At 38.8% G+C, this 26,333-nt stretch overlaps 2 protein-coding genes across 5 annotated transcripts in view; one reads left to right on the top strand and one right to left on the bottom strand.

Annotated features, from left to right (window-relative positions):
- The window catches only part of LOC130407018 (tight junction protein ZO-2), a 43,100-nt gene extending 18,908 nt beyond the window's left edge, over positions 1-24,192 (top strand). For 2 of the 4 annotated variants that reach the window (XM_056729644.1, XM_056729646.1), the window contains exons 3-23: positions 1,303-1,427; positions 2,708-2,810; positions 3,066-3,645; positions 3,778-3,881; positions 4,140-4,293; positions 9,097-9,208; positions 9,444-9,568; positions 10,259-10,322; positions 11,338-11,488; positions 12,328-12,436; positions 13,705-13,924; positions 14,019-14,203; positions 16,362-16,457; positions 17,135-17,214; positions 17,418-17,628; positions 19,317-19,417; positions 20,138-20,359; positions 21,435-21,551; positions 22,400-22,744; positions 22,903-22,988; positions 23,063-24,192. In XM_056729644.1, the coding sequence (XP_056585622.1) occupies positions 1,303-1,427; positions 2,708-2,810; positions 3,066-3,645; positions 3,778-3,881; positions 4,140-4,293; positions 9,097-9,208; positions 9,444-9,568; positions 10,259-10,322; positions 11,338-11,488; positions 12,328-12,436; positions 13,705-13,924; positions 14,019-14,203; positions 16,362-16,457; positions 17,135-17,214; positions 17,418-17,628; positions 19,317-19,417; positions 20,138-20,359; positions 21,435-21,551; positions 22,400-22,744; positions 22,903-22,988; positions 23,063-23,231 (3,459 nt within the window). In that variant the 3' untranslated portion in view covers positions 23,232-24,192. The remainder of the gene's footprint in view (positions 1-1,302; positions 1,428-2,707; positions 2,811-3,065; positions 3,646-3,777; positions 3,882-4,139; positions 4,294-9,096; positions 9,209-9,443; positions 9,569-10,258; positions 10,323-11,337; positions 11,489-12,327; positions 12,437-13,704; positions 13,925-14,018; positions 14,204-16,361; positions 16,458-17,134; positions 17,215-17,417; positions 17,629-19,316; positions 19,418-20,137; positions 20,360-21,434; positions 21,552-22,399; positions 22,745-22,902; positions 22,989-23,062) is intronic. The other 2 variants (XR_008904552.1, XM_056729645.1) reach the window with 2 other exon arrangements.
- Positions 24,193-24,196: 4 nt separating this feature from the next.
- pierce1 (piercer of microtubule wall 1) lies at positions 24,197-26,333 on the bottom strand. The gene is made up of 3 exons (XM_056729648.1): positions 25,267-26,333; positions 24,591-24,669; positions 24,197-24,489 (listed from the first exon to the last, which is right to left on the bottom strand). The coding sequence occupies exons 1-3, from the start codon at positions 25,407-25,409 to the stop codon at positions 24,307-24,309; spliced, it is 405 nt and encodes a 134-aa protein (XP_056585626.1). The 5' UTR covers positions 25,410-26,333; the 3' UTR covers positions 24,197-24,306.

The following is a 26,333-nucleotide window of genomic DNA, read 5'->3' on the forward strand; positions in this document are numbered from 1 at the left end:
TTTGTGTTTCATCTGTGTTACTGTTCTTTCTTTGTTTTTGTTTGCTTAAAATGACCAAAACGTGACAGTTGTATGCATCTCCAGTGTTTACACAAGAGAATAGAACGAAATTAATTTGCTTGTCCCGGTTTATTTAAATTGGCTGATTATTATCTATATAGGAATATTACAAAAGTTATTAAGCATGTAAACTTTAAACCTTAATTAAAGGTCCAATGTGTATTTTTTGGAGGATATATTGAAGGAAATGCAATATAATAGCCACTGTAGTGCTTCGGAAGGGTGGCGGAGGGGTGGAGTCATTGGCTGCAATTCCCAACCTCACCGCTAGATGCCGCTACATTTTATAGACTGGACCTTTAAATGAAATTGTGCATCTAAACATGGTCATTGTTACTTAAACAACTTCATGGCTGCTTTTTTTTGTGCTGGTGCTTCAGACATTTTTGACCTTCCCTCGCTCACTTTTCATACTTACCTTCTTTCCCTCCGAGACTTCCTCCATCCTTCCAAAATCAAGCACAACAGGATGTGCATCTTCTATCTCCACGTTAAACACACACTGCCACTCTACTCTCTCCACCATCTCTCTGTCAGAGATGTCCAGGAAACATCTCATCGCTTTGGGATGTCAGATAAGAATGATCTTGTCTTGTCTATGTAAGGGGAAGACAGAGGGAGGATACTTGAAATATTTTTTAATAAACATTTTATTTATTTACGAATCAATATTTTATGTCCACCCCATGGTCTGATGTAACCCATTTTACAGCGTCTCTTATCAGGGCTGTGGTTTGGATTTGGGTATGATAAAGTGCTTCTAGATCGGATCATTATCTTTCAGGGCAAAGCAGAGATGGCGAGTCACAGTAACCTCACACCCTGTCAGGTTTTATATCCGCCTTTAATTGCTTCTAAAAATATGTGAGGCAGATCACATCAAGCCAGCAATAGGCGGTCATTAGACTGTATTTATTCAGCGTTCCTCAGAGGCAGGTGCAGCAGGTTGTTATTTGGCCAGGAAATGAGGTGGAACCATGTCTCTATTAGCCCGGATGTACTGTGGTGCCACGCAGTCGACGTTCCAGTATTATAACAGAGATGCATCGGGCCCGATTGCATAACACCGCCGTCCGTTTTTGCTTCTTTATCAGGCAATATCACACACAAGTCCTCCAGCGCCCCGGGGCAGGCCGGCTCTCACGCTAGCTGTGATGTATGACTTGGTTATACATGAGGAAATGCATTAGTGGGGCTTTTTTACTGAGAGCAATTTCTTTCTTTCTAACACGCTTCTCCCAGGACGCTAAGATGGGCTTTGGAATCGCTGTGTCCGGGGGCCGGGACAATCCTAATGTGGAAAGCGGAGAAGCGTCCATCATTGTGTCAGACGTGCTGCCAGGAGGACCGGCCGATGGACTACTCTTGTACGCTTCACTCACCTTGCTAATGCAAACGTGTTTAGAGTATAAGTACACTATTATTTTACCCCAGTATAGTCACGGTAACAAGTATTAAGTTGTTTATTTCCACTTGACATAGAAATAGATCCTTAGAAAATGACTTTAGTTCATAACAGTCATAAAGTCTGTAAGTGATGTGAAGGCGGTGTTAAATATTACTAACCAATTATATCTAATCTAATTCAGGTGACTAAAATAAACTCGTATCCCAAAGCTGAATGCAGTTTACGTAACCTTATGATAGTTCAATGCAATAAAAATGCAATTTTTTATTGTTTTTATAAGAATAAGAATTGAAACTTTCTTTCCTTGAAAGCAAACTTTGCTCTCACACATTATTTCAAGGGATAGTTTACCCAAAAATAACATTTTTGTCATAATTGATTCACGCTTATGTTGTTCAAAACCTGTATAGGATTCTTTCTTCTGTGGAACACAAAGGATGATATTTTGAGAAATGTGTCATGAATCACACGGACAGGACCCAGTCACAGACAGCAGATGAGCTCAAAAACTTGTTTTAATGATAAACAAAAACACACGATTGGTCAAACCCATAAAAACAAAACTCACAGTTCAAACTCAAAATTAAGACTTCCCACGAGGGGAGAAAAAAGGAAGACAAAACTTGGAATCTTGAAATAATAAGGGCAACGCAGGAGCAGGACAACCAGACTTTGGTTATATCCAAAACGAACCAGTGCAGGACTGAAAACACAGGGGCATTAAATAGGAGAACTAACAAAGGATATTTACAAAGGGCAGGTGAGGGGAATGAAACACTGGCAGGAAGCTAGATGGGGAAGCGAGGGGGCGGGGCTAAGACTCGGGACAGAAGAGAACATGGCACAAGGCAAACAAAACAAAGGCCATGTGCTACCACAAATAACATACCAAGCATGAGGACATGGTTCTGTCACGACCCAGTCCACAAAACAGAATTCTCTAGGCTATAAGGACCGGATCATTAAAAGGTGTTTCTGTGGTTTGTGTCCGTACAATGAAACTCAATGGTAATGCTGTTTGGTTACCAACGTTCTTCAAAATATCTTCTTTTGTGTTCTGCAGAAAGAAACTCATACAGGTTTGGAATGGAGTGAGTATTAAATAATTTTTGTGAACTGTACCTTTAAGTGGTAAATTAAATGGTGTAAATATTCACACACATAAATGCTGTTTTACTGAAGCTCTTGTTGTGCAGTAGTTTCATGGTTTTAATTCTCTTTTGTTTTGCTCGCGGACAGTGAGAACGATCGTGTTATATTGGTCAACTCCATCCCCATGGATAATGTGCCTCATTCTTTTGCTGTGCAGCAACTTCGAAAATGTGGGAAGGTGGCCAAAATAGTGAGTATTGTGTAGTTGAACTGTAAGAGAAGCCTTGTTTGAAGCCTGGAACTGACCAGTGACCTAATATAAATCCTGCTTTATTAAACAAAGTGGATTTCTACTTCCACAATAATGTATAATATACAATTGTAATGGATAAAAATCTTTATTTTTAAACATTGGATTAGGTCATATTAATTTAAAACATTTGGTAACAATATAATAGATCAAATGACTAAATAAAGGATCATTTTGATTAATTTACCCCCATAGACTGTAAAAAGGCCTCGCAAGGTGGCCATCCTCAAGCACCCTCCGTCCCCGAGCGTGGACAGCCGCGATTACAACATGTCTAGCTACTACCCTGAGGAAAGCCACAGCGTTCATAGCGACCCTGACTCCGATTACCACCGGGGAAATGGCGGCCTGGGCTACCCCCGCGACCGCAGTCTCGACAAGAGGCGGATAGACTACCTGGAACCGGATTACAGAGGACGCGACTATGACTCCCGGAGCAGAGGCAGGAGCACGGAGAGATCGCCGAGCTCAGACGTCGCCTACCGCAGGGACGGGAGCCGGGGACGGACGCTGGAACGTGAAGCCAGTCCGGAGCCTCGCTCTAAGAGGCAGCACAGCAGGGGCCGCGGGACCAGCCCGGCCGGGAGTTACGAGACGCGGAGGTATGACTCTCGATCGGACGACAGGATGCTCAGGAGTAAAAGCAGGGACCGGCTGGATAACTCGCCATCACCCAGCAGGGATAGGGATAGAGATAGAGGAAAAGACCGTCATAACTTTGAGCCTCTAGAGCCACCAATCGACGTAATGCTGGTGAAAAACAGGCCCAATGAAGGTGATTGTGCAGTCATGACTGGTTTACTGGTTCTTTATACATTCCCAGATACATGAATTATGATAAAATACAGATTTGAGTAAGAATCATTTTATTAGCACAAAACCAACGCTTGATACCGATTCGTTATAGAGTACGGCCTCCGATTGGGCAGCCAGATCTTTATCAAAGAGATGACCAGCACTGGATTGGCTTCCAGAGATGGAAATCTTCAGGAAGGCGACATCATTCTCAAGGTAATTTATTGGATTAACACAACAAGAGACATGCTTAATTTACATTAATGCATTTGCCAGATGTGTTTATTCTATCAAAAAAATCCTACTGTATTTTCTGATGATATACTAAATCACTAAGCCCCTCCTTCCTACTTCCTTCTCAATTTTTAAGCATTATGTGTGTCTCCTTAGGATTAAACACGTACACTTTGTGATGTTAACCCGATGCTCTCCCTATTGAGCTACTAGAACTGTTTTTATTTGATGTTTCTTCAGATCAACGGGACTGTCACAGAGAACCTCTCTCTGAGCGATGCGGGCAAGCTGATCGAAAAATCACGTGGCAAACTTCAACTGGTGGTCCAACGGGACCACAAACAGATCCTGGTGCGAATTCCCGCCCTGGCGGACAGCGACTCGGAGCCTGACGGTAAGCTGTTTACTTTGATATAGTATTTGATCATAAATAAGTCTTTGTTGAGGCGGTTCCTGAGTGATGATGTTCCCCTCTGCTGGGGTGTTCTCCAACACCACACTTTAATTAAATGCAGATAGAACCAATTGGCTCAAATAAATCAGATTAGTTATATCATGTACACATTCGCCAGGAGCAGAGGCTGTAATAAATGACTCTTAATTATGCAAGTGACTATTAATGGACTGGAAATGAGAGGATGGTGGAGAGTAATTTGTCGCTCACGGTGTCAGTACGAGTTATCATTCAATGGCATAATTTTCTGTATGCAATTGATTTAATGAATTTGTCTTCTGCAGAGGTCAATCTTTGTCATATAGCTGGAAACGGGTTATAAAACATGTTCTAGCCATACAGTTATAGATAGAACGTATTTTAAACAGGAACACTTAGTTATTGCAAATGACAAGCTTGTATATTCAGATACACACTGTTTCTCTTATTAGACTATTTAGTAAAGCTTTGAAATATATTGGCTCCATGTACATCTGGCATTAAAAGAGTAATTTACCCAAATATAAAAATTCTCACAATTTATTCATCATTATGACATCCCGGATGTGTACTTCATGACTTATTTTCTGCAGTTCAACACAAATAATTAATTTAATAGATGTTTTTTTAAGCAAAATGTGTGAGACATTCCATATTTTTAACTAACACTGTACAAATATTTATTTATTTATTTTTGATATCTTGACACGTCACATTACAGAAAATTACTTTTTTTGCGGGATTTTTATTCATTCAATAGGTTGTGTATTAATTTTGTATTAATGTTGTCCCATTGGTTCTCACGGTTTGTCGACTAGTTGTCTTATGCATGTTTCATCCCAAAAAATAGCAAGAACCAATTGGATTTTAAGTCATTGACATGCTGCCATATTTAAATTTAGCACACTGATCTATTTGTTCACATACATACACAACCAAAATAACAGTTTGGCCAGTATTTCACCCTTAATTTGTTTAAATAATAATTTGTCTTGATGGGTCGCAAACATGTAACAACCGTCAGATTAAAAAAAGTGATGTAAGAAAAAAACTGTTCATTCCCATTTTACAAGAGAGACATTAATCCCTGGTGTCTCAGAATTGCTATCAAACACATTAAATGTTTCTGACAGCAGAAAGATGCGCAGAGAAAAGAGAACTGCATGCTTAAAATAGAAATTCTATTTCTGTGTTCTTTTTTTCAGATAATACAGATATGTCTTACTTTTAACTGATGGACCGCAGAGACGCAACATAAAGTCTGGTTGCCTTTATTCTGTAATCGTGATTGTGCCTCAAAAAAAACCTGTACAACTTTCACACTGTGCTCTTATATTTTTATTCTAACCTTCTTTTTAATACCCTTCTTAATCAATAAATATAACTATTCACTGTTACGTTTGTGTTGTGGTGACTTATTTGATCATGTTAAAGATAAAGTATTTATTTGATCATGTACCTGTAAGGAAAACCGTTGCCGTCAATTTTGGGAAGGATAACACATATCACGGATGCTATTTCATACTCTTCAGCTGTTGTAAGGGCGGGACAGCTGCGTATCGTATCGCTTATACAGACATAACATCCTTGAGTTATTAAATGTAGGTGGAGATGCAGGGTGCTGGAGAAAATGCTTTCACTGTTTAGAGTCAACAGCGATGGAAAATGACTCATCGTGGGCATGGAATATGTTGTTCCCCACTGTTTAGTGATGTAAAAACAAGGTTTGATTTACACGCCGCTGCAGAAAAGCATCGCTTACTGTTTATTGCCTCTCACGTACTAGCTTGATCTACTTTTCATTTTGACTACATGATGCGATGGCCGCCCTTCGGCTGGTTCCTCATTTTCATTTTGCATTCTATGCGAAAAGCTGTGACTTTATGGTTGATGTAGGAAGCAAAAGATTTAATGTGATCCATCAGTTCTGCACTATGTGTGTTTTTCCTGATACGGATAGTTTTCCATGCAAGTGAGTGTCACGCCAGAATGTTAATTTGCTTTTATGTGTAAATTCAGATATTTGTACTTTGACAACACACAACCTCTTTCACAATGATTTCTCTTTCAGAAAATGACGTATTTCAGTGCGAGATTGAAAATAAGTGAGAAATTTAAGTAGGGTGGGACTTTATTGTGTGTGATATGATATGATTGTATTTTCAACATGAGCGGTAGTATTTATCTTATATATTCTTATAAATGTGTATTGTTATACAGGTATAATAATATAAACTGGATGAGACCTCTGTCGAATCGTAATTATTTCTCCTAGATGTCAACGACATTAAATAGAGAGCAAATGAAAAGTTTTGTTGAAGTCTCCTGCTCACATATATTTCTCCTGGGATTGTATTCTTCCAGAGATCTCACAAATTAATTTCAGAAGAGATCTCAACAATGTCATAAAATAACATTAATACCTAAATGAACACACAACTGAGAACTTCAACCTCTCAGCAATACGATTTTCCTCTAGGAGCGTGTGTTTGTGCAGAATGGATGAGTGTGGTTTGAACTGAAGCTGAGGTCGTGGCTTTGCTGTTTCGGGTTGTAGTCAGGGATTGAAACATGCAGCTGTCTCGTCTCTGTGGTTAAGCCTCCTCCTCATAAGACGCAGACTGTAATTTTATCCACACCCAACAGATGCAAACATGCCTCCGTCTGGAAAAAGCACCCACTCCCATCTCTTCCCTGTTATTCATCTGTAGCTATGTTTGCGTGAAGCATAATCTTCCATTAATAACATGACCGATGACCCATTCAGAAAAGAAAAAAAAGATCATACAGATTGCATTCAAATTATATTTATATCCAACTTAATACATACCTTGTATATACCTTAAATAGCCTTAAGTAACAAAAGATTAAAAGTAGATCCAACTTCATTCACAATCCGATAAAAATTATCAAATTTTACAAATAAATGTCATGCTCTGGAGATTTTTATATGCACTGATTCTTAAATGCAGTTTAATAAAATTTGAAGGTGCTGTGTATTTTTCGGAGCATAACTATGTCTTCAAAGATGTATATTTCTATCTTCATACACTGCAGGTCCCCCATGGAGTTCATCATATTGTTTCTACAGGGCACATTAATACATTATTTCAGCAAAGAAGCAAAAACGTGACGACATTTTAGTTCACCGTAGTGCTTCAAAGGGAAGGGGGGAGTGGAGCCATTGGTTGCATATCATGACCTCACCACTAGATGCCCCTAGAATCTCCTCAATGCCCCTTTAATGTAAATTGACAAACTTGTGTGTAAACAACTTTAATGCATTACATACATCATTTTCTTACGTGAAAAACAAGGTCAAGAAATGATGTGTTTCATATAGAATCTTTGTCTTAGTCACCTGTGTTAGCTCCATGCAGCACGTGTTCACCCCCGCTTGCTCTGAAGCAGCTGGACGGCAGAATTTTTTTATGGATGGTTTTATATTTGGAGAACAGTCACGCTGTTCCGCCCACCGGCAGTGCTCGGAAGAACAGTGGAGCTCTGTTATTTCACTGGACGTGCACTTACATTCACCAGCAGAGCATACAGTAACTTTTTCCTTCTTCCCCCGGTCGACTTCCCGTCTCGCTTTCTCTTTCAAGGCGAAACCTTGTTGTTCTTCTCTCTGTTCTGCATCTTGTTGGTTTTACTCATTATTAAATGACTCGTAACCCTACTGGACAAAGTAGAGCTTTAGAATGAGAACTTGAAGGGACAGTTCACTCAATTTGTTTGAGAAAATGTCAGTGTTTACTCTTACCCATGTCAGTCCACATTGGTCTGAAAGTGATTTTTGAAACACTGATGTATTCTAGAATTTATACAGTGATATATGGTCGTGAGTTTACCAGCCGTAGTGGCATTGTATGGAAACGATTCTTTATAATATCTTAAAGAAACAGTTTGCTCTAAATTCATTTTTACTCACCCTCATATCATTTCAAACCTGTATGAGTTTCTTTCTTCTGCGGAACACAAGATATTTTGAAGAATGTTGGTACGCAAACAACAGTGAAACCCGTTGACTTCCATTATGTGGACAAAAAAACACTTCAACATTTTTCCAAATATCTTCTTTTGTCTTACCACACAAGAAAGAGTTGTATTCAAATGTTGAGTAAGGGTGAATAAATAAAGACTGCATTTTTGTTTTGGGGTGAACTATTCCTTTAAGACTTCATAGGTAAAAGAACATCATGCAGGATTTGAGAAACATGAGGGTGAGTTCAACGTTAATAATAACAGAACATGTTTTGCTGTCCCTTTAACTTCCGTGTAGCTTTATGTATTTGGGGACTTTCTGCTTTTACAAATGGCTCTGCTCTCCGAGCCAGTTTGCAGTAGATGTCACTTCCTGTCTGTCTTTCTCTGGCTTCCTCAGGGTGATCTGTCTTTATGATTAATCTCGACTGTCCGACACACCTTCTGCCTCTCTATAACACCGCTATTGGTCGCTTCACGGCAGCTTTATGATAGTCTATTTGAATCTTGTTGGTGTCGATAAGCACAATTTTCTGGGTTGTACCTTTGCGTAACTCCCCTGACACATTCTGTGGTCAAAATTGCAGGGTATCTAAGCAAAAGATGTTATAACGGGGCAGATTTTGACAAATTAACACAAAGTCGACTGTAACATGGTGGTTTGTATTCTGTGGTTGTGGGTCCGTTTAATTCTGTCTCAACTGGGCCTCGTCTCTTTCATATTTAGAAAATAAAAGTTTAATCCATGGCTTCTCATTTTGCTTGTTTGTTGGCCCGCAGATATTTCTGAGATGGAGTCATATCATTCCTACTCACCTCAAGATGACCAAAGGTCACGGCAATCTGACCTCTCATCACACTCATCTAATGACGTGGCACGAGAGAACGCCAGGTGAACATCCATTCCTGTGACCTTCAGTTTCATCATTTATGTTCATGAATTATGATTACTGAAACACCTAGAATAGAATAGATTACCCTGATTGTTATTGCAATAGCAAATTTGAAAAACTGTTTTCATTAGTTACACATACAGAACACATATTAAAAACATACGATATGTATAGAAGGGCATACAAATATATTCAAAACAAAAACATAATATTTTTTTAAATGGTGTTTTTCAGGGAGGATCCTCAAAGCCGATTGGTCAAGGTGCCTGTGACGTCATCGCCCTACAAAATTCCAGAGGCTCCGCCTCCACCGCCACCTCATGAGGAGAAAGAGGAGCCACGCGAGGCAGAGCCACCACGTAAGAAAATAATTCTAGTTTAATATTTTAACAAGAACCTACATTTTTGGTTTGTAAAGGCATTATCGTTTGATGTCAACTGACGGATATTTACTGTTTACACGTGAGGTGAGATCAAACATAACATTGATTATACCAGGGCTAGACTGGAAAGAAAAATCGTCCCTTGCATTTTTACTCAACATCGGCCCTCCACCTTTTCTGACGACGGGGTGGATGGCACATTTTTCGAATTTATAATACATCCATCTGAGTGCCCAAAGCATCCGCTCCGGCCCCAAACGATAGCGACCCACCCGGAAAACGGAACACCGGATGGCCATTCCGCCCCTGGAGTATACTGCTGCTCTGTGTGCAGGGTCCAAAATCAACACTCACCAAGCACCAAATACACGTAATTAAAATATTTGGCTGCTAACTTTTTTTACAACCTTTTTCCAGCCAAACAGACAGATAAAAATCTCATTGTCAGAAAAGATAAAATATTAAATTATTATATTGTAATATTCTATTGACATAATATTATAAGATTAATACATTACATATTGCTATAATTATATTTAACTACATGATACATACAATGGCAAAACTACATTTAATTTAGGAATCTTTCAGCTGTTGCAAACAGTTAATTTTGGACAGTCGTCAAAATGAAGCTAAAGCGAAATTCTTTCATTTTCAATGTTATAGCATCAATAAAGACAACCCCCAAAATCCTGCTGAGACCCAGCCCAGAGGACGAGGCCATATACGGGTGAGTGACTTCCGTGAACAACCTCCGGGTTTAATCTCCTCACACATCATCATCTTATTCACTGAACTAAAATCATATCCACTAACTGAACCTGAGGACTGTTTAAGAGCTAAAGACCTGCAGTTCAGTCACCACACGCTCCCCTAACACATACTGCCTTTCATAACCGCTTCAAAGCATCCACGCACCTGTTCCTCTGTCTCCATCTGCTCTTTAGAAACACTTTCCTGAAGACAAATTCAGTTTATTCACTCTTATGTTGAACCCTATGCTGTCATAATTTTATAGAAGGTCCTAAAAGCACAATAAAAACAATATAAAAATAACGACAGAAATAATGAGTAAATTACCATATGAATGTAAGTCAGACTGAATAAAACTTGATGACAGAGAAAAAAAAATGTTGTCATTAATGTACTCCGTGTGAACTGTTCATCATTTACTCATCATGTAATGTTGAATTTTTATTTTGAAGAATGTTGGTAACCAAACAACACCGGCCATCATTGACTTCGATGTATAGACACAAAACCACAGAGACATTTTTCAAAATATCTTCTTTTGTGTTTTACAGAAGAAAGAGTGATACAGGTTTTTATAACACAAGGGTAAATAAATGATGACAGACTTTAATTTTGGGTGAACTATCATTTTAAATTTACATCTGACTGGCGACTACATTTACTATGCAGTATATTCAAAAGCTGTCAGTATTCTGCTTTAGATTCATAAAATATCATGGCTGTGAAGTACTGTGATAGTATCGGATGTCAAATGGTAAATTGTACTATTTCAGTACTCTTGAAAAGTTAATATTGTTTCATCTGCCCTATTGATCCTCAGCCATCAGGATCTTCTTCGTGGTGGTTTTAGTAAGAGGCATGTGTGTTAAAGTGTATTCCTGCCAGACGGTTTATAATGCCTTTCTGAAGTGATGTCACCAGGGAAAACCGTCTCTTATTACAGAGCAGATAGATAAATACCTCACGCTCCCCCCCCCCCCCCTCTCTCTCAGGCCCAATACAGTGATGGTGAGCTTCCAGAAAGGAGAAAGTGTGGGACTGAGGCTGGCTGGAGGAAATGATGTGGGGATATTTATAGCAGGAGTTCAGGAGGGCAGTCCAGCTGAAGAGGAGGGTCTCCGTGTGGGAGATCAGATCATGAAGGTACAGTACAAACAGCAATAGGTCGGATTGTCTGTGTGCTTTTTTAATATTGTCTCCGTATGAAATAGTAAATTGCGCACATTAAACAATATACAAATGTGCCATATTTAAGATTTTTTTTCCATGAAGACTGCCAATAATGTTGGGCAATAAGGGTTCTCAAACCTAAATAATGCATGCAAAGTTTTTAATACTGTGGCTTTGTTTTTTTTTTACTTTTTAAATATAATATAAATTTTGAAATATAAGAAAGCACTTCTTTAGCATTTGTTTTTTTTCTCTTTGTAGTAAATTTATTAGCATTCAGTTTTCTTCTGTTTCTGTTAAATTTATAATGCTAAACCTTTTTCTTTGTTTAGCATAAATATGTATTACTTTTTTAGCATTTCTTTTTTCTGTTTGTGGTAAATTTATGATACTAAAGGTTTTTTCTTTTTAGTGTTTAATTTTTGCTCTTTTTTTTGCTCTTTTTTTTTTCTTTTTTTCCTTTGTTAAGCTTTACATTTTATTTCTTTTTTATCATTTTTTTAGCATTACATTGTTTTTGTTTATAGTAAGTTTATGATGCTAAAAGTTACATTTACTATAAACTTTTCTGTTTATAGTCTGTTTATAATGTTAACGTTTTTTCCTTTGTTTAGCATTAAATGTTTTCTTTAAAGAAAAATCTGATTATAGTAAATTTATGATGTTGAAAATTAAACAGTAGCTCTCTTTCGAGTATTTTCCGAAATGTCGTTTTTCACATTTTTACACCCATTAAACATGGGAATTTGGACAAATTGCACAGGACATTTTAGAGTTATATGCATTAGTCACTGTGTGTCTGTCTCTCACAGGTGAATCATGTTGACTTTCGGGGCATCGTGCGAGAGGAGGCTGTTCTGTTCCTGCTGGAGATCCCGCGAGGGGAGGTCGTGACCATCCTGGCACAGAATAAATCAGAGGGTGAGAGCAAGAGAATCCACACACATTATATACACTGCACTCCTCGCTTCAGCTGAGGGAAGGACCCCCCCTACCCTTCATATCAACAGATATGGTTAATAATAGGGTCAGGTTGTGTAAAAGTCTGTGGCTGTGTTTTAAACACTACTGTAGTGCAAAGCTTTTTGTACTGTCCACATAGATACCAGCTTTCTAACATCCTGTCTACACCAGCCGCTAGCGGTCCAACACGACAAATGCCTTGTTCTTAATGGGTTTCTCGCATCTCATCGAGCTTCATCCAGTTTGGAAACATTACAATGGTTCTAATGGGTTCTATCGTCTTTTGTTGTGTCGTGTCGCGTCATTCCAAGTAGTGTCTGGTATAGACAGGGTTTAATTTGGAATCACAAAATGCTGTGTCGTGTATGAATGCAGTACAGGTTTTGTTTGTTTTAATAGAGATATTATTTGAGCTCTAATTTAATGCTCTCTCTGTCTACACACACACATACAGTGGCCTGTAAAGAGGTCACGGGTTGTTGCTCATCAGTACAAACCAGTTGTAGCCAGTTTTGTCTCATGCCAAATGTATTCATGCACAAACAGAGCCATGCTTTTATTTGCTGTAAAATCAGTAGTTGGTAGTCGTTTTTTCAATTGATAATACTGGACAGCAGGTGGCTAATGGTTGATCAATATGCAGTTGGCTTCCAAAGTACATATTTAAAAGCTAGGATTTAAAATCCAATCTCTTAAATCTAAATTAAACTCATACATACTTTCTGAAGTCTATTGTCTAAAAATGGAGAGCTGAATGTTTATTGGTTTATAGTCCAGCAGCTCTCCGAATGCCCTCATCCACAGCCCCAGCCCAAGACATCGAGTTGTCAGCAATAGGCTGTTTGCCCTCTCTCTCTCTTGCTCTCTCTCTCCCTTTCTGTCTCTCTCTCTTTCTATCTCTCACCATCTTATGTCAGTGTGGAGTGGTGGATGTTGTCTCACGGGAGACGGAGGATTGGCACTGTGGGGGGGTTGAAGCTCATTTGGTCTAAGCGGAGACAGATGTGATGTCAGAGCTTTATTCAGGAGAGTGAGGCTACAGGAAATCTGACGCTTACACTTTTATCCCAAAATGCCTCTGTGAATTCTGGGTCAGATTATGGGAGAAACGCAAACTAAGGATGCCTATGTGTCTCTCCTTCATTCAAAATACACATTTTATCAGTAAATGTGTGTCATTTCCATATGCATAAATGTAAATGTAAGCTCTCCGTGTCGTACCCTAGTTTATGAAGACATCATGGTGTCCGGTCGAGGGGACTCGTTTTTCATTCGGACCCACTTCGAGTACGAAAAAGAGCTTCCGCAGTGTCTGGCTTTCTCCCGAGGGGAGATGTTCAAGGTGGTGGACACCTTATATGACGGCAAACTGGGAAACTGGCTGGCCGTCCGACTTGGCAAAGACAGCCAGCTGCAGGAGAAGGGCATCGTTCCGAATAAGTGCAGGTGAGAACAGCAGTCTATGTTGGATTGAGATGAATTACTTTGGGGGGGATGTTTACTTGGTGTATATCTGTAATGATCTCTATCTGCCGATCAGAGCGGAGCAGATGGCAAACGTCCAGAACTCTCATAATAAAGGTTCAGGAAGCGACCGAGCAGACTTCTGGAGACTACGCGGTCAGAGGGCGGCGAAGAAGAAAGATCTTCGGAAGAGTCGAGAGGAAAGTTCTGCTGCCGTCTCCACCCGCTTCCCCGCCTATGAGAGGGTGGTGCTCCGAGAAGGTGGGGACACTTCTGAGCTTGGTTAACCTTTTCCTTTTCGTATTTATCCAATCCTTTATGCAACACAAATCATGTTCAGGTAAAGAGAAACCAGACAATATTTAGACTTAAAATAGTAATTTAGGGAAATAAGCACACAATGACAAATGGAAGACAAATGCTTGTAGTTAAACTGATGTTTGTTTATTTGCGCTCATGAACAGTGATGCCACGTGATGTAGCTGTGCTAACCATGCATACTTACATGAATCAGTGTTTGCAGCTTAGTCAACACACTCAACCCTGAACATCACCAAAATAAGTTTATTCAGAGCTTAAACGTCATAGAATCGTACTGATCCCCATTTGTGTTATCGTTTGTATTAGAGAAGGCTTAACGAAGGCTATTAAAGAAGAAGAATCGTTTTTTCTTTGTTTAGGTTTAAGGGGTTATTTATGTCAAATGATCTGAATGTCTTGTGTGGCTTTATATTATATACAGTATCCATGATGCAGGGCGGAAACCTTGTATGTCCAAAACAGCTCCTTTTGAGAAAGTGGGAAAAATAATGTTGAATCATCTTGACGCCCTGTTCACACCGCCGTCGACTGACAGTGATAAAGCGACATGATCTCATTCATTTCCATGGTAACTTGTGACCTGTCTACACTAGTGCGTTTTTTGTTTGTATCTTTTCTCTCAGTTTTGGCCTGAGATGGCGTTTTTGTCAACACAACTGAGCTTTTCGAAAACGTACTCGGAAATGGATAAATTTGAAAACGGCGTTTTCGCGTTGTTGTTTGGATGAGGAAAACGGAGGGGTTTATAAATATTTTTCGTCATGTGATGCAGTTGTTTTGGCTGCTTTCCAGTTTGATAGCATTGATGTCAATTTGTAAGTGTCAAACCTTAGATAGAATAATAACTTATTTTCTATAGCGCTTTTCAAAGAGCTTCTCAAAGCGCTTTAGGCTAGGCCCTTGTTGCCAATTTGATCCTTAACTGTCACAAACGTCAAAATACAGCTTTTTTCTTGCGTTAAAGTATTTAATCTTTTGCATATAATGTTTACTGTTAACTTACATTTATTAATTAAGCGAAGCATCTTTTATTATATTTTTTAATGCGGTGTACTATCGAGGTGAGTTGTGGGTAATATCAGACGATAAGTGTCCATGGATTCATATTTTGAATTTTCACCTGATAGAGTAGACCATCCGGGTACTTTGAGAATACTCATTTCAGCATACTATGATTTGGGACCTACTAATAATTTTTTGGAATACTATTTAGGATGGAAAGTATGCGAATTGGGACGCAGCGATAGTCATAGTGACATCATTCCACATAAGCGACAGTGACAGTTGGCGACAGTCTGTCGATGCGACAGAGTTGAAAATTGCTCAACTTTATGCAAATGATGGCCGACTTTCGAGAGCGACTACCAATAGAAGTAAAGCAGTGGAGCTCATGTCATCCGTCTCTCATCTGTTAATGCAGGGTTTGTTTATAACTGTTACTTGAGCAACCAAAGCTAGGAACACCTTCTAAGGACCTCGTAGCAAGAAACTGCCGACACACATCGACATCTAAACTGACAATTCTTAGCTTGTGTGAAACATTTTGGTTTGTTTTTCAATATAACACATTAAAGAGTATTTTCATTCATATTATCTAGCCTGCAGTTAGAAGCTCTGATATACGCAGTCAACTCCACCACAGAAAACGGATACAGTGGCCGGCAAATATATCTTAATGTGCTTATAGTTGCCTGTATTGATCTAACAGTAACAGTCTGAAGGAGTAATGGCACTTGCACACAACATTTTTCACATCGTTGAGCAGACCTGCTTTTCTCTTTCACAGCTCTATTTTAAAGACAGCTAAGATTTGTAATGCATTGGAGAAAGAGACTTCTCACACTCATATAGTATCATATACCTGATATATGATACTATACCCACAATATTACCTAATATAATCATCCCATTTATATTCTAAAAGCCACAGTAAAGAATCGTTTTATATTGTCATTTAAATCTCTATAATACTTGTTTTATTCTGAGTTAGGGTGTGTACTGCCAATAATGTAAGCCGCTTTGTATTTTGTCAGGTTAATAAAAGATGAATGTATTATCTCTGTATTTGGTTATACTGAGTGTCTTCCTCGTCTTATAGCTGGATTCCGGAGGCCGGTTGTGTTGTTTGGACCGATCGCAGATGCTGCCTGTGAGAAGTTGGCATCAGAGCTTCCAGATGAGTTTGTAATTGCCAGTGAGTTGAAAACGCAGTCACTACATCATTACCATTTCTAACTTCAACACGGGGAAGAGACACTGTTCTTTCAAAATATATATTATATAGCAGCAACAGGATATGTTAAATAAGATTCAAATAATACATTTAATAAATAATATAAATAAATACTAGGGCTGTCAAATGATTAATCACATCCAGAATTTGTGTTTACATAATGTACGTCTGTGCACTATGCATATTTATTGTGTATTTATAAACACACATACATGCATATATTTAAGAAAAAATATAAAAATGAATAAACATTTATATATAATTTCCATTATCGGTAAATATATATATATACATCCATTTCTTAAAATATATACATGGATATGTATGATTTTGCATTTATAAATACAAATACAATATGCACAGCACATAAACCTATATTATGTAAATACAAACTTTTATTTTGAATGCCATTAATCACGATTATTAGTTTGACAGCCCTTTCAAACTTTCAGACATATGCTCGCATCTCCACTGGAGGAGAATGTAACTGGAACTAAGCTTTTCTAAATTTTGAGCTAGCAGCTAGCAGTTACTTATACTAGATCAATTGTTTAGTCTTTTGTGTAATATATGGCACTTTTTAGTGTGTATGTTTATTTGTAGCTTAATTTCACTTCCTTCTTTTTGTCTGATGGCAGAAACCGAACCCAAAGACGCCGGGTCAGAAAAGTCTTCTGGGGTTGTTCGTCTTAACACTATTCGGCAGATCATTGAACAGGTAATAATACAGTATACACACATGAATGTGATCTGGGACATCTTGCAAATATTCCCTTAAATTAAATTTGGGATCTACTATATGTATTCTTGGAGTTCTGTAGCTCAGCACACACACCGATAAAGTATATCTAGAAGTTGCTTTTATAAGAAACGGGCAAATGTGTAAATGTAAGATAAACACTGTTATTGTGACTGATGCAGGACAAACACGCTCTATTGGACGTCACCCCTAAAGCTGTGGACACCCTGAACTACACCCAGTGGTACCCCATTGTCATCCTGTTCAGCCCGGACAGTAAACAAGGGGTGAAGACCATGAGACAGCGAGTTATCCCCAACTCAAACCGCAGTGCCCGCAAACTCTTCGACCAGGCTCTGAAGCTCAGGAAAACCTGCTCGCACCTGTTTACAGGTCAGTCCTGGGGCTCCAGACCACTCCCACTCATGTTATTCCAGCACAAAAGCTACGAACATTAAGCCCATTTCCCATTGAGTACGAAATTTGCGTCCGAAATTTCCACATTAAAAAATAAATACGACCTCATGTTGTAACGACCTCAAATACGGCATCACATTTACACTGCCTCCGATATTTCTGTCTGTCATAAAAAACTTTGGACCGGTGTTTTCGCATCTGTAGCAAGCATTTGGAGTAGCTTTTTATAACAATTTAGAAACCGTACAAATGAGAACCAAGTACGAGAAACGCATACGAATATTTCGGACTGTAGGTTGTTGCGTCATGGCAAATCTATGATGTGGAAAATGTATAATCATGACATGATGGATGGGGAAGTCAAAGACTTGTAGATTTGGAATACAGTGGCAGGCTTTTTCCTGGCTCAATATGAGGCGGAATTGGCGCCATCCTGATCTTGTACACACACACACTCAGGCCTACCGTATCTTTAAGTGAATTAACCAAAGTGACTTTGACATTCAAAGATCTAATAAAATTTGATGAAAATTACAATGATTAAGTTATATAAAACATTACTTTCATTCAACCAAACAATTTTTTTTAATAAAATAAAGTTTTTATATCAGTTTAACTAGCTTTTCAGCCCTAAATACCAAACTGAATTAACCAGTCTTACTAAATGCTTACTTGCATTCTCTGTGTTTCACTTTAAATGATTCCATGATCTCTTATATTCGCTAGTGACTGAAAAGTTAAATAGTTCAAATGAATCGATTCAAATGAGTCATTCGTGTGCGAGTCATTTTGAAACGCAATGTTCGTTCATACGGGCGAACTGGCTGTTTACAGTATACGCGGATTCAACGATCCAACTGCACATCTAAAGACATTAAAATGATGTACGCCATGTTCATTAACGAAATTTCAAATAATTAAACGTGCTCTGAACCACAGCTAGCTCTTGTTTTGCAACTCTTTTTACTGCCTCAGTGTGCTGAAACAGCGCCTCCGGTGTGGTGTAATGCCGCAACTGCAATTACAAATGACAGTCTGATAAATGCACGCGGCATTTCTTGTGAAGACGACCGACATGATTTTGGCGAGAGTCTGGGCGCCACGACATTTGACGGAGGCAATTTTTCTATGCAGGAAAAACCCTGATTGCATAATGTTATGGTTATGGATTAGTTGTATGACATTATGATGCCTTGGTGTCATGTTTGGAGCCTGACAGCTCCTTTGGCAAATTAATAAATATATTTGTAAAGCAGGGTAAACATCAAGTTAACATCATTTTGTGTTTTGAGGAAGAAAGAAACTCAAGGGATACATTGACATGTTAGGAGACGTGTGCTGTTTCACTTCAGAGCATATTTTTCTGTTGAAACTGGTGGTCGGCACTATTATGGAATACAAAAAGTGTGCGAATCTACTTGCTTCGGACTAATATGGTGATGCTGTTTTTTGTAAACATTGCAGTGGGCAGATGTCAATGAAAATTGACTTTGACACAGATTCATGTTCAACATCGAGGAGAAAACAGCAACTGATTAAAGCGGCTGTTGGAAACAGTGAGATAACTGGATCAAATGAACCTGGAGAGCTGTTGACCCAGATCGAAATGTTTTGATTCGTCTCTCTCTCTCTCTCTCTCTCTCTCTCTCTCTCTGGTCTGTTAGCTGTTATTGATCTGAACTCTGCTAATGATGCCTGGTTCGGCAGTTTGAAGGAGACCATAAGAGAGCAGCAGACTCAGGCCGTGTGGGTCTCTGAAGGGAAGGTAAAACAAATCAACAATATAAATCTCCTCCTATTCACTTTCTCTACAAACTGTATCTTAAAGTCAACATAAAATGCTGATGTTGCTTCCATTATTTATTAAAGATTTATTTAATGTTTGGAATAAGATTCACATGAATTGAGGACATTAATGGGACAGTTTACACGAAAATGTAAATTGTGTCATCATTTACTCACCTTCTGGTCATTACAAGCCTGTTCGACTTTTGTTCTGCTGCAGAACACGAAAGAAGATATTTGGAAGAACGTTGGCAACCAAATAACAATGACTTCCATTGTATGGGTACAAAACCACTTGAACATTTCTCGAAATATCTTCTTTTGTATTCCACAGAAATTTGTAAAGATTTAAAACGTCATGACAGTAAATGAATGATGAGAGAATTTTTATTTTGGGGTGAACTGATTCTTTAAGACAGTCATGCTTTCATGTTGACTTTAATGTTACATTTACAGCATCTTTATATTTTAAGAGTCCTTTCACATTTTCTTACATCTTTCCTACATTTCCCTATATCCCTATTCAGTTTATTAATGAATGCATGTCGTCTTTTCTAAAAGTCATTCCTCGTGTGTGTTTCTGCTTTTACTGTTCATCATTCTTCAGTGGTTCTCTACAGCTTTCGTTCTTTTTTTGTTTTTGTGTTCGTTTCGTTTTCGCTCCTCTCTGTACACAAGATCCATCATGTGTCTCTTTTAGCTGGACGGGACTGAGGCGGATCTCGATCTCCACGACGACCGCATGTCGTATCTCTCGGCGATGAGCGCCGACTACCTGAGCATGGACAGCCGGCTGACCAGCGACTACGACGACACGGCGGATGAGGGCGGGGCTTACACTGATAATGAAACGGACGAGCCGCTGGACCGCCAACGGGTGTCGGCCATTAGCCGCTCCTCTGAGCCGGTAATGCCAGAGGAGGTCAGAGCACGCACACACATACTGCACACACACGTCAACACACATATGCGTGAAAACATGCACATGCTTGCACATCCATGCATGCTTAATAACTGCGTCACACATGCATCTTCGACAGTGATGGGTAAACAGCATGCACACACACGAACATGCTTGCTGCGATGGCATCTCTCAGCACAAAGTCAGCTGTGTCTGTTAGGAGAGACCGCAGAGGTCAAGACAACTTGGAATACAGCATGTAGCACTTTCTCGCCTGCATCTAGTTGCATGCTGTTAATGTGAGAAGTGAATGATCTCCAGTTTACACGCTGAATCATGCAGAATTCATGATGTGCAAACCGTTCAGTGCATGTGAGGATTTGAAATGCGAACTCTTCTGCCCCCTTCTGTTAAGCGTTGGAACTACAGCATTCCTACTATTATTCCTGATTATCAATCTTTACCCAACAGAAAAAAAAGAAACAATGTTTTTGCAGATATATTTATCAGGGTTCCTATGGCCAGGAAAGCTCAGCGAGTTTTCACATTTTAAGTTAAACGGATTAAGAATGTCACCAAAAAATCTTGATCATTTTGATGGTTATTATAAAGTCTAATCATTTTCTTTTATGCTTAAATGTCTGAATTAATTGTGTAAACATATTCAACATATTACATTCTTTCAAAGTAAATTTTCATTTAATAAAAAGGATTTTGAAATGCATCAACATTTCTAAGTGACTACACTGAGATGCTAAAAATAGAACAAGTATTAATTTATTATGCATTTTTCGTCACATCACATTGTGTTGTTTCATAGTTTTGATGATTTTTCTTGTATTGTGAAATTTATATAAAGAATAAAAGATGATTTAAGTCACAAAACTCCTGAAAGGTAGTGTTTATTCAGTTATAAAGTCTCTATAGAACTAACCATGTTAAATCAGAAATACACTAAAAGGAGGTCCAAGTTTCAGTACTGAACGGATTGAAGACAAACACATATCTTACTCAAAGCTTGCAGTACTGTGTGCGTGTGTAAGAATACATTCCTGTGCTGCGTTGTCCATTTTATCTGAATGCAGTTCCCTTACAGATCCTCAGGAAGTCCAGCCCAGAGATTCGAGGTCGTATCCGCAGGGTGGGCAGTAGAGAGAAGACGAGCGAAGCCAGTCCCCCCATACTGTCCAGTTTCCTGCCTGACCCCGCCAGGGTGAGCTCACATCCTCCACGTCGATGTCTTCCTACTAAGAATCACCAATTATTGATATTTTTCTACAATTGCTATTAATCTTCTTAAAGGAATCAGATCGTAATCGTAACTCAAATATTCAGATAAAGCGTCAATTCAAAGTAAAACTCCGCAAAGAGCAAGCCCCACATGTATAATGACTGACCACCAGAATGGATTGTAGTACTTTTGCTGTAAAGATATTTTAAATAATATATATATTATAATATATTTATGTAAAACACAACTTTTAAAAAGATGACCAACAACTCTTTCCCTGACCTCATTCTGCTTTGTGCAGAAGCACGGTTCCATTTGGCGCTATGCTTTTTCCAGCAGTTCAGAATCTTCTCGCGGCGGCTCAATGAAACACTGTGGTACAGTTCACCATAGAGCAAGTGTATCATCAGTGTTGTGCTGAATTCATGCTTAAAACTAGCTGCATTTATTCAGATTTGTGTTTATGGAAGAAAAATGTAGCAGTTAGTTCATGTTTGACAGCTTCACTAGTAGGTAGCGTTGTGTCTTTTGGTTTTGTGTTTGGGGTAATGCATTTATTTTTATGGTGCAAAGAGGAACTACTATTCCAGTGCTGGTTATGATTTCTAATTCCTGTTGTGTTTTTTTACACAGTTACTTAAGTCTTATGAAATGTACCAAAACATGCTGGAATTCATCATTCCAGTTAACACATTTGCCACAAAACTGGGCTAATCCTGCTCTGTGGGTTTAATCTGACCCTTATATGAAAATAAAAACGAGGTTAAGTATAGTCAGACAAGGTCTGTAGTTATGTTTTTTGTAATGGTGATGTTTTACCTGTCCTGCAGGTGAAAATGCTGTCTCAAGGCGAGGCGCCGCGGGGGCAGTACGACCCCTGTCGAAACTACGACTCGCGGTCAAGCAGTCCGGCGAGCAGCGATCACCCCCGCAGCCAAGAGTCTCCGGGAAAAACCAAGCCCCAACCTCCGCCCACTCCCCTAAAACCCTCCCTTAAATCCCGCGCATCCAAAGGTCTCAACAGCCCCCCGATGAAAAACAAGGAGGCGGTGGAAAAGAGTCCCGACGATCCATCTCGGAGATCTTTTATGGGCAAAGTAAAGGCCTTCGAACAGATGGATCACATCGCTCGCTCACAAAGGGTTTTGGAACTCCAAGAGGCCCAAATTGCACGGGTAAGTCATTACATTATTATTACTGCTTTCTTTAAGCCACCCTTGACATGTCCTGCACCAACCTTATGTTTGTATAGCAAATATGTCAACACTTGTAAATAAATGCATATAAATCACAGGGTGTTTCATATGTTGTGATGCTTGTCTTTTTTTTCCAGGTAGAAATAGCTCAGAAACATCCTGACATCTATGCCGTCCCAATGAAATCTCAGAAACTGGACCACAGCAGGCCACAACCTATTGGGTAAGAGCTTGTTTTATTTTCTTTCAAGGTACAAAGTGTGTTGTTTAAAAATCAGACTGTTTGTTTTATTCCAGCTCCAGCGCCCGACCGGAGCCCCAGACACCTTCCAAGCTTCAATACACAGAGAGAGGACCGCTCGGCCCCGGCGAGGAGCCCACCAATGATCTCCGACGGCAGATGTCTGAGAAGACCAAGCGTGGTTATTATGCCAACACACAACAGTATCAGGACACCGAGCTTTAGAGTTTCTCTGCTTCAGCTCACCGCACAGCTTCACCATTCCACCGGGGCGCCGCCCCGCACCAAAACTGCTGCTGACTTTTAAGACCTTTTGCTTTTAAGTTTCCCGCGCGTTCATTTTTCTTTTTCACTTCAAAGAAGTTTCAACATTCTGTCCGTGTGGATAGGATTTGATTGAATTCCTCATGATTTTGTTTTTTTATTTGCATCTTCTGCGTGATCCATGTTTTCTTGCCTATGCAAACATTTCAGTTTCTGCGACGCAAAACAGAAACTACTCGCCACGAGTTTATTCGCCCCATGAAACCTTAAATGCGTCGTGTGCTACAGACCAGCTTTTTGTTACTCTTTAACATTCTTTTTATAAGCCTGATGAAACGTCTCAGACTCTTTTAAAAAAAGTCACTCTTTGAGGTTTATACTGTCTTTGCATTCCTTCATTTATGATCATGTGTGTATATGATGTAAGACAATACACTGGATTTTGTTACAATGTTTTGAAGTGCCTTTTACTTCATGAATAACGTTGGAGGTTTGTGGACTTTACAATCCAGCCCTCTGGACAATATTTTGCTGCTTACAGCTTCAAGGAAAAACAGGGACGAAGTCGACACCAAAACCCTTAATGCCGTGCGCCACTCACGTGAAACCTCAGTGTAGCAACAGCAAGAGAGATGAATTGTGTTTCCAAAAGGACACTTCACCAATCAGGTTGGTTTGAGTAATAACAAACTCGAGTTTTAACCCCACTGCGTTATGATTTAACACGCTTGATTGTACATTGGTCTGCTGTACCTCCACGTATCAGTTCAAAGTGCTTCTAAAACTCGTGGATTATATTTTGATGGCTTCCGCTTCGTGTGACGGTCACACACTGAGAGAACCTGCCCGGACGTTTGTGCTCGGGTCGGCTATGGAATTTCACTGTACTACACCAAATAAAATGAACTATATTGACATTGTTGATTTGGTTTGTTTGTGTTTTATTAATCCAAGTGACTTGTTTTACCTACATTTAATTGTGGTGATACTGAAAATACACACTATAACATTATACACACATCATGAACTCTGGATTTTACTGAGATTCGCCATCTGTGTGGTATAAGTGATGGAAAGTGATTCTGTTGTGAAGCACGTCGGTTGTGTTGGGTCCGGTGAGTCTGCTCTTGTCCAGTGTGGTGTTGAAACCGTTATCCCTGTACATCCCGCTCTTGAGATGAGGCTCTGAAAACTTCCGGCTGCTTCCTTTAAAGCTCGTCTAAAATCATTCATAGTATGTGTGAAAATATTTACGGCAAAATAATCTTATAAATCCACAAGGTCAGTGTTTTTGCTTTTTAATAACACCGTATCACTTACCGGCATCTCATGAACTGTAGGCTTTTTGCTTCCGTATGTTTGATTTGTTGTTTGATAAAGAGGGTTAATGATCTTTTTTCTGAAAATACAATACCTGTTTATTAGGATAGTCGTGAATAATAATTTGAGTTGCTTATAAGTAATAATAATGTATTCAAAGCTTTTCAGGGAAAACACATGTGACCCGGCCTGTGAAATCCTCATAATCTTTGTTTAATTTTAACTATTGATATCCCATTTTGACACGGTTTTAGTAAATATAGATATTAATGTTATATTCCACAGGGTGTTTTTTACCTTTGTATTTATTTAGAAGACAGTAAATCACAAAAAAAAGTGTTCACAGGCACAGTTACAAATATTTGTTTTCGGAAGGGAATGAACAGTGTGTGCATATATTTTAAATAGTATTTCATATGTGTCTATATTAATGTTTAATTAATGACGTGTATACATAAAAGATTTTAATTTACAGTTTAAAATGTTAATGCGTAAAATGCGTTGCATGATCCCATCATGCACCGGGGCTAAATCACCATTCGTCTATATTAATGTTTAATTAATGACGTGTATAAAAAATAAAACATTTTAATTTACAGTTTAAACTGTTAATGCGTAAAATGCGTCGTGTGATCCCATCATGCACCGGGGCTAAATCACGGATAAAGCTACTCACCTGTATCCTTTGAAGCACTCCGGATTATTAAAGCGATTTGGTATGTTCTTATCCACATTATAAACATCGCTCGTCTTAATTTCTTGGGTGTTTGCTAACACTTCAGTCTCGGTTTGGATCTCATTGTTCGCTAAATGCTCCATATTTAAGTTTTGGACAAACGCTAACAGTAAACTTTAGCAGCTCTTAATGTCCGCTGCTAACAACACCGTTACTAGGTGACGTCATGAGTTCTCCTCTCCGTAAATGTTTGGTTACGTCACACGCCTTTCCTACCACAAATCTACTCATTTACAAAAAAGGCTTTATACGTTTATAACATTATTTATAGCTGTCTGTAGACAATACGATTGAATTATGTCTTTCGGATCGCGAAATAAGACATTGATAGTCAAGGTGTAATACAAAACAAACAAAAACACATTACAAATGTACATTTTTAATGATTCACACACAATAATATAAGTTGTATTGGCAAGATTCGCTGCAATATTGCAAATAATTCAGGGTTCAGTTTTATATCTAACTTGATAATCGTATGTGGCTAACGTGCTTTTAAAAGTTTTAAAAGTACACATTATAAAAAAGTTATAGGATTATCAGTGGCTCCCATCATCAGTTCCGGTCACAGAGGTGAATATATTATGTGTGGGGCTAAACATTCAAGTATTTTATCTTCATTATTGTGTCCAAAGCTGTTTCTTCATGCAGATACACACACTGCCACAGTGCATTATTACTCACGGTACGAGTTTGAGTCTGGCCTAGCGCGTACCAAAAGTAATAATGCACCGTGAAACAGGTTCAAAGGACTCCATTCTTCTTCAATGCATTTGACAAAAAATAACTCCGTTCATATGAAGTTCTGGTGCTCCAAATCACAGATGTCAGTCCATTATTCAAGTGAAATAATAAATCCATCCATGGCTCCAGTCGTGTCATAGAAACATATCAAACGTTATAGATTCTGAATAATGACAATAAAGCTTTTCTAAAGTACATTGATCTAAATGAACGAATAATAATTTAAATTGCATTTACAGTAATACACTATACACACTAAATGC

This window comes from Triplophysa dalaica, chromosome 18, assembly GCF_015846415.1.
Source record: "Triplophysa dalaica isolate WHDGS20190420 chromosome 18, ASM1584641v1, whole genome shotgun sequence".
Lineage (NCBI taxonomy): Eukaryota > Metazoa > Chordata > Actinopteri > Cypriniformes > Nemacheilidae > Triplophysa > Triplophysa dalaica.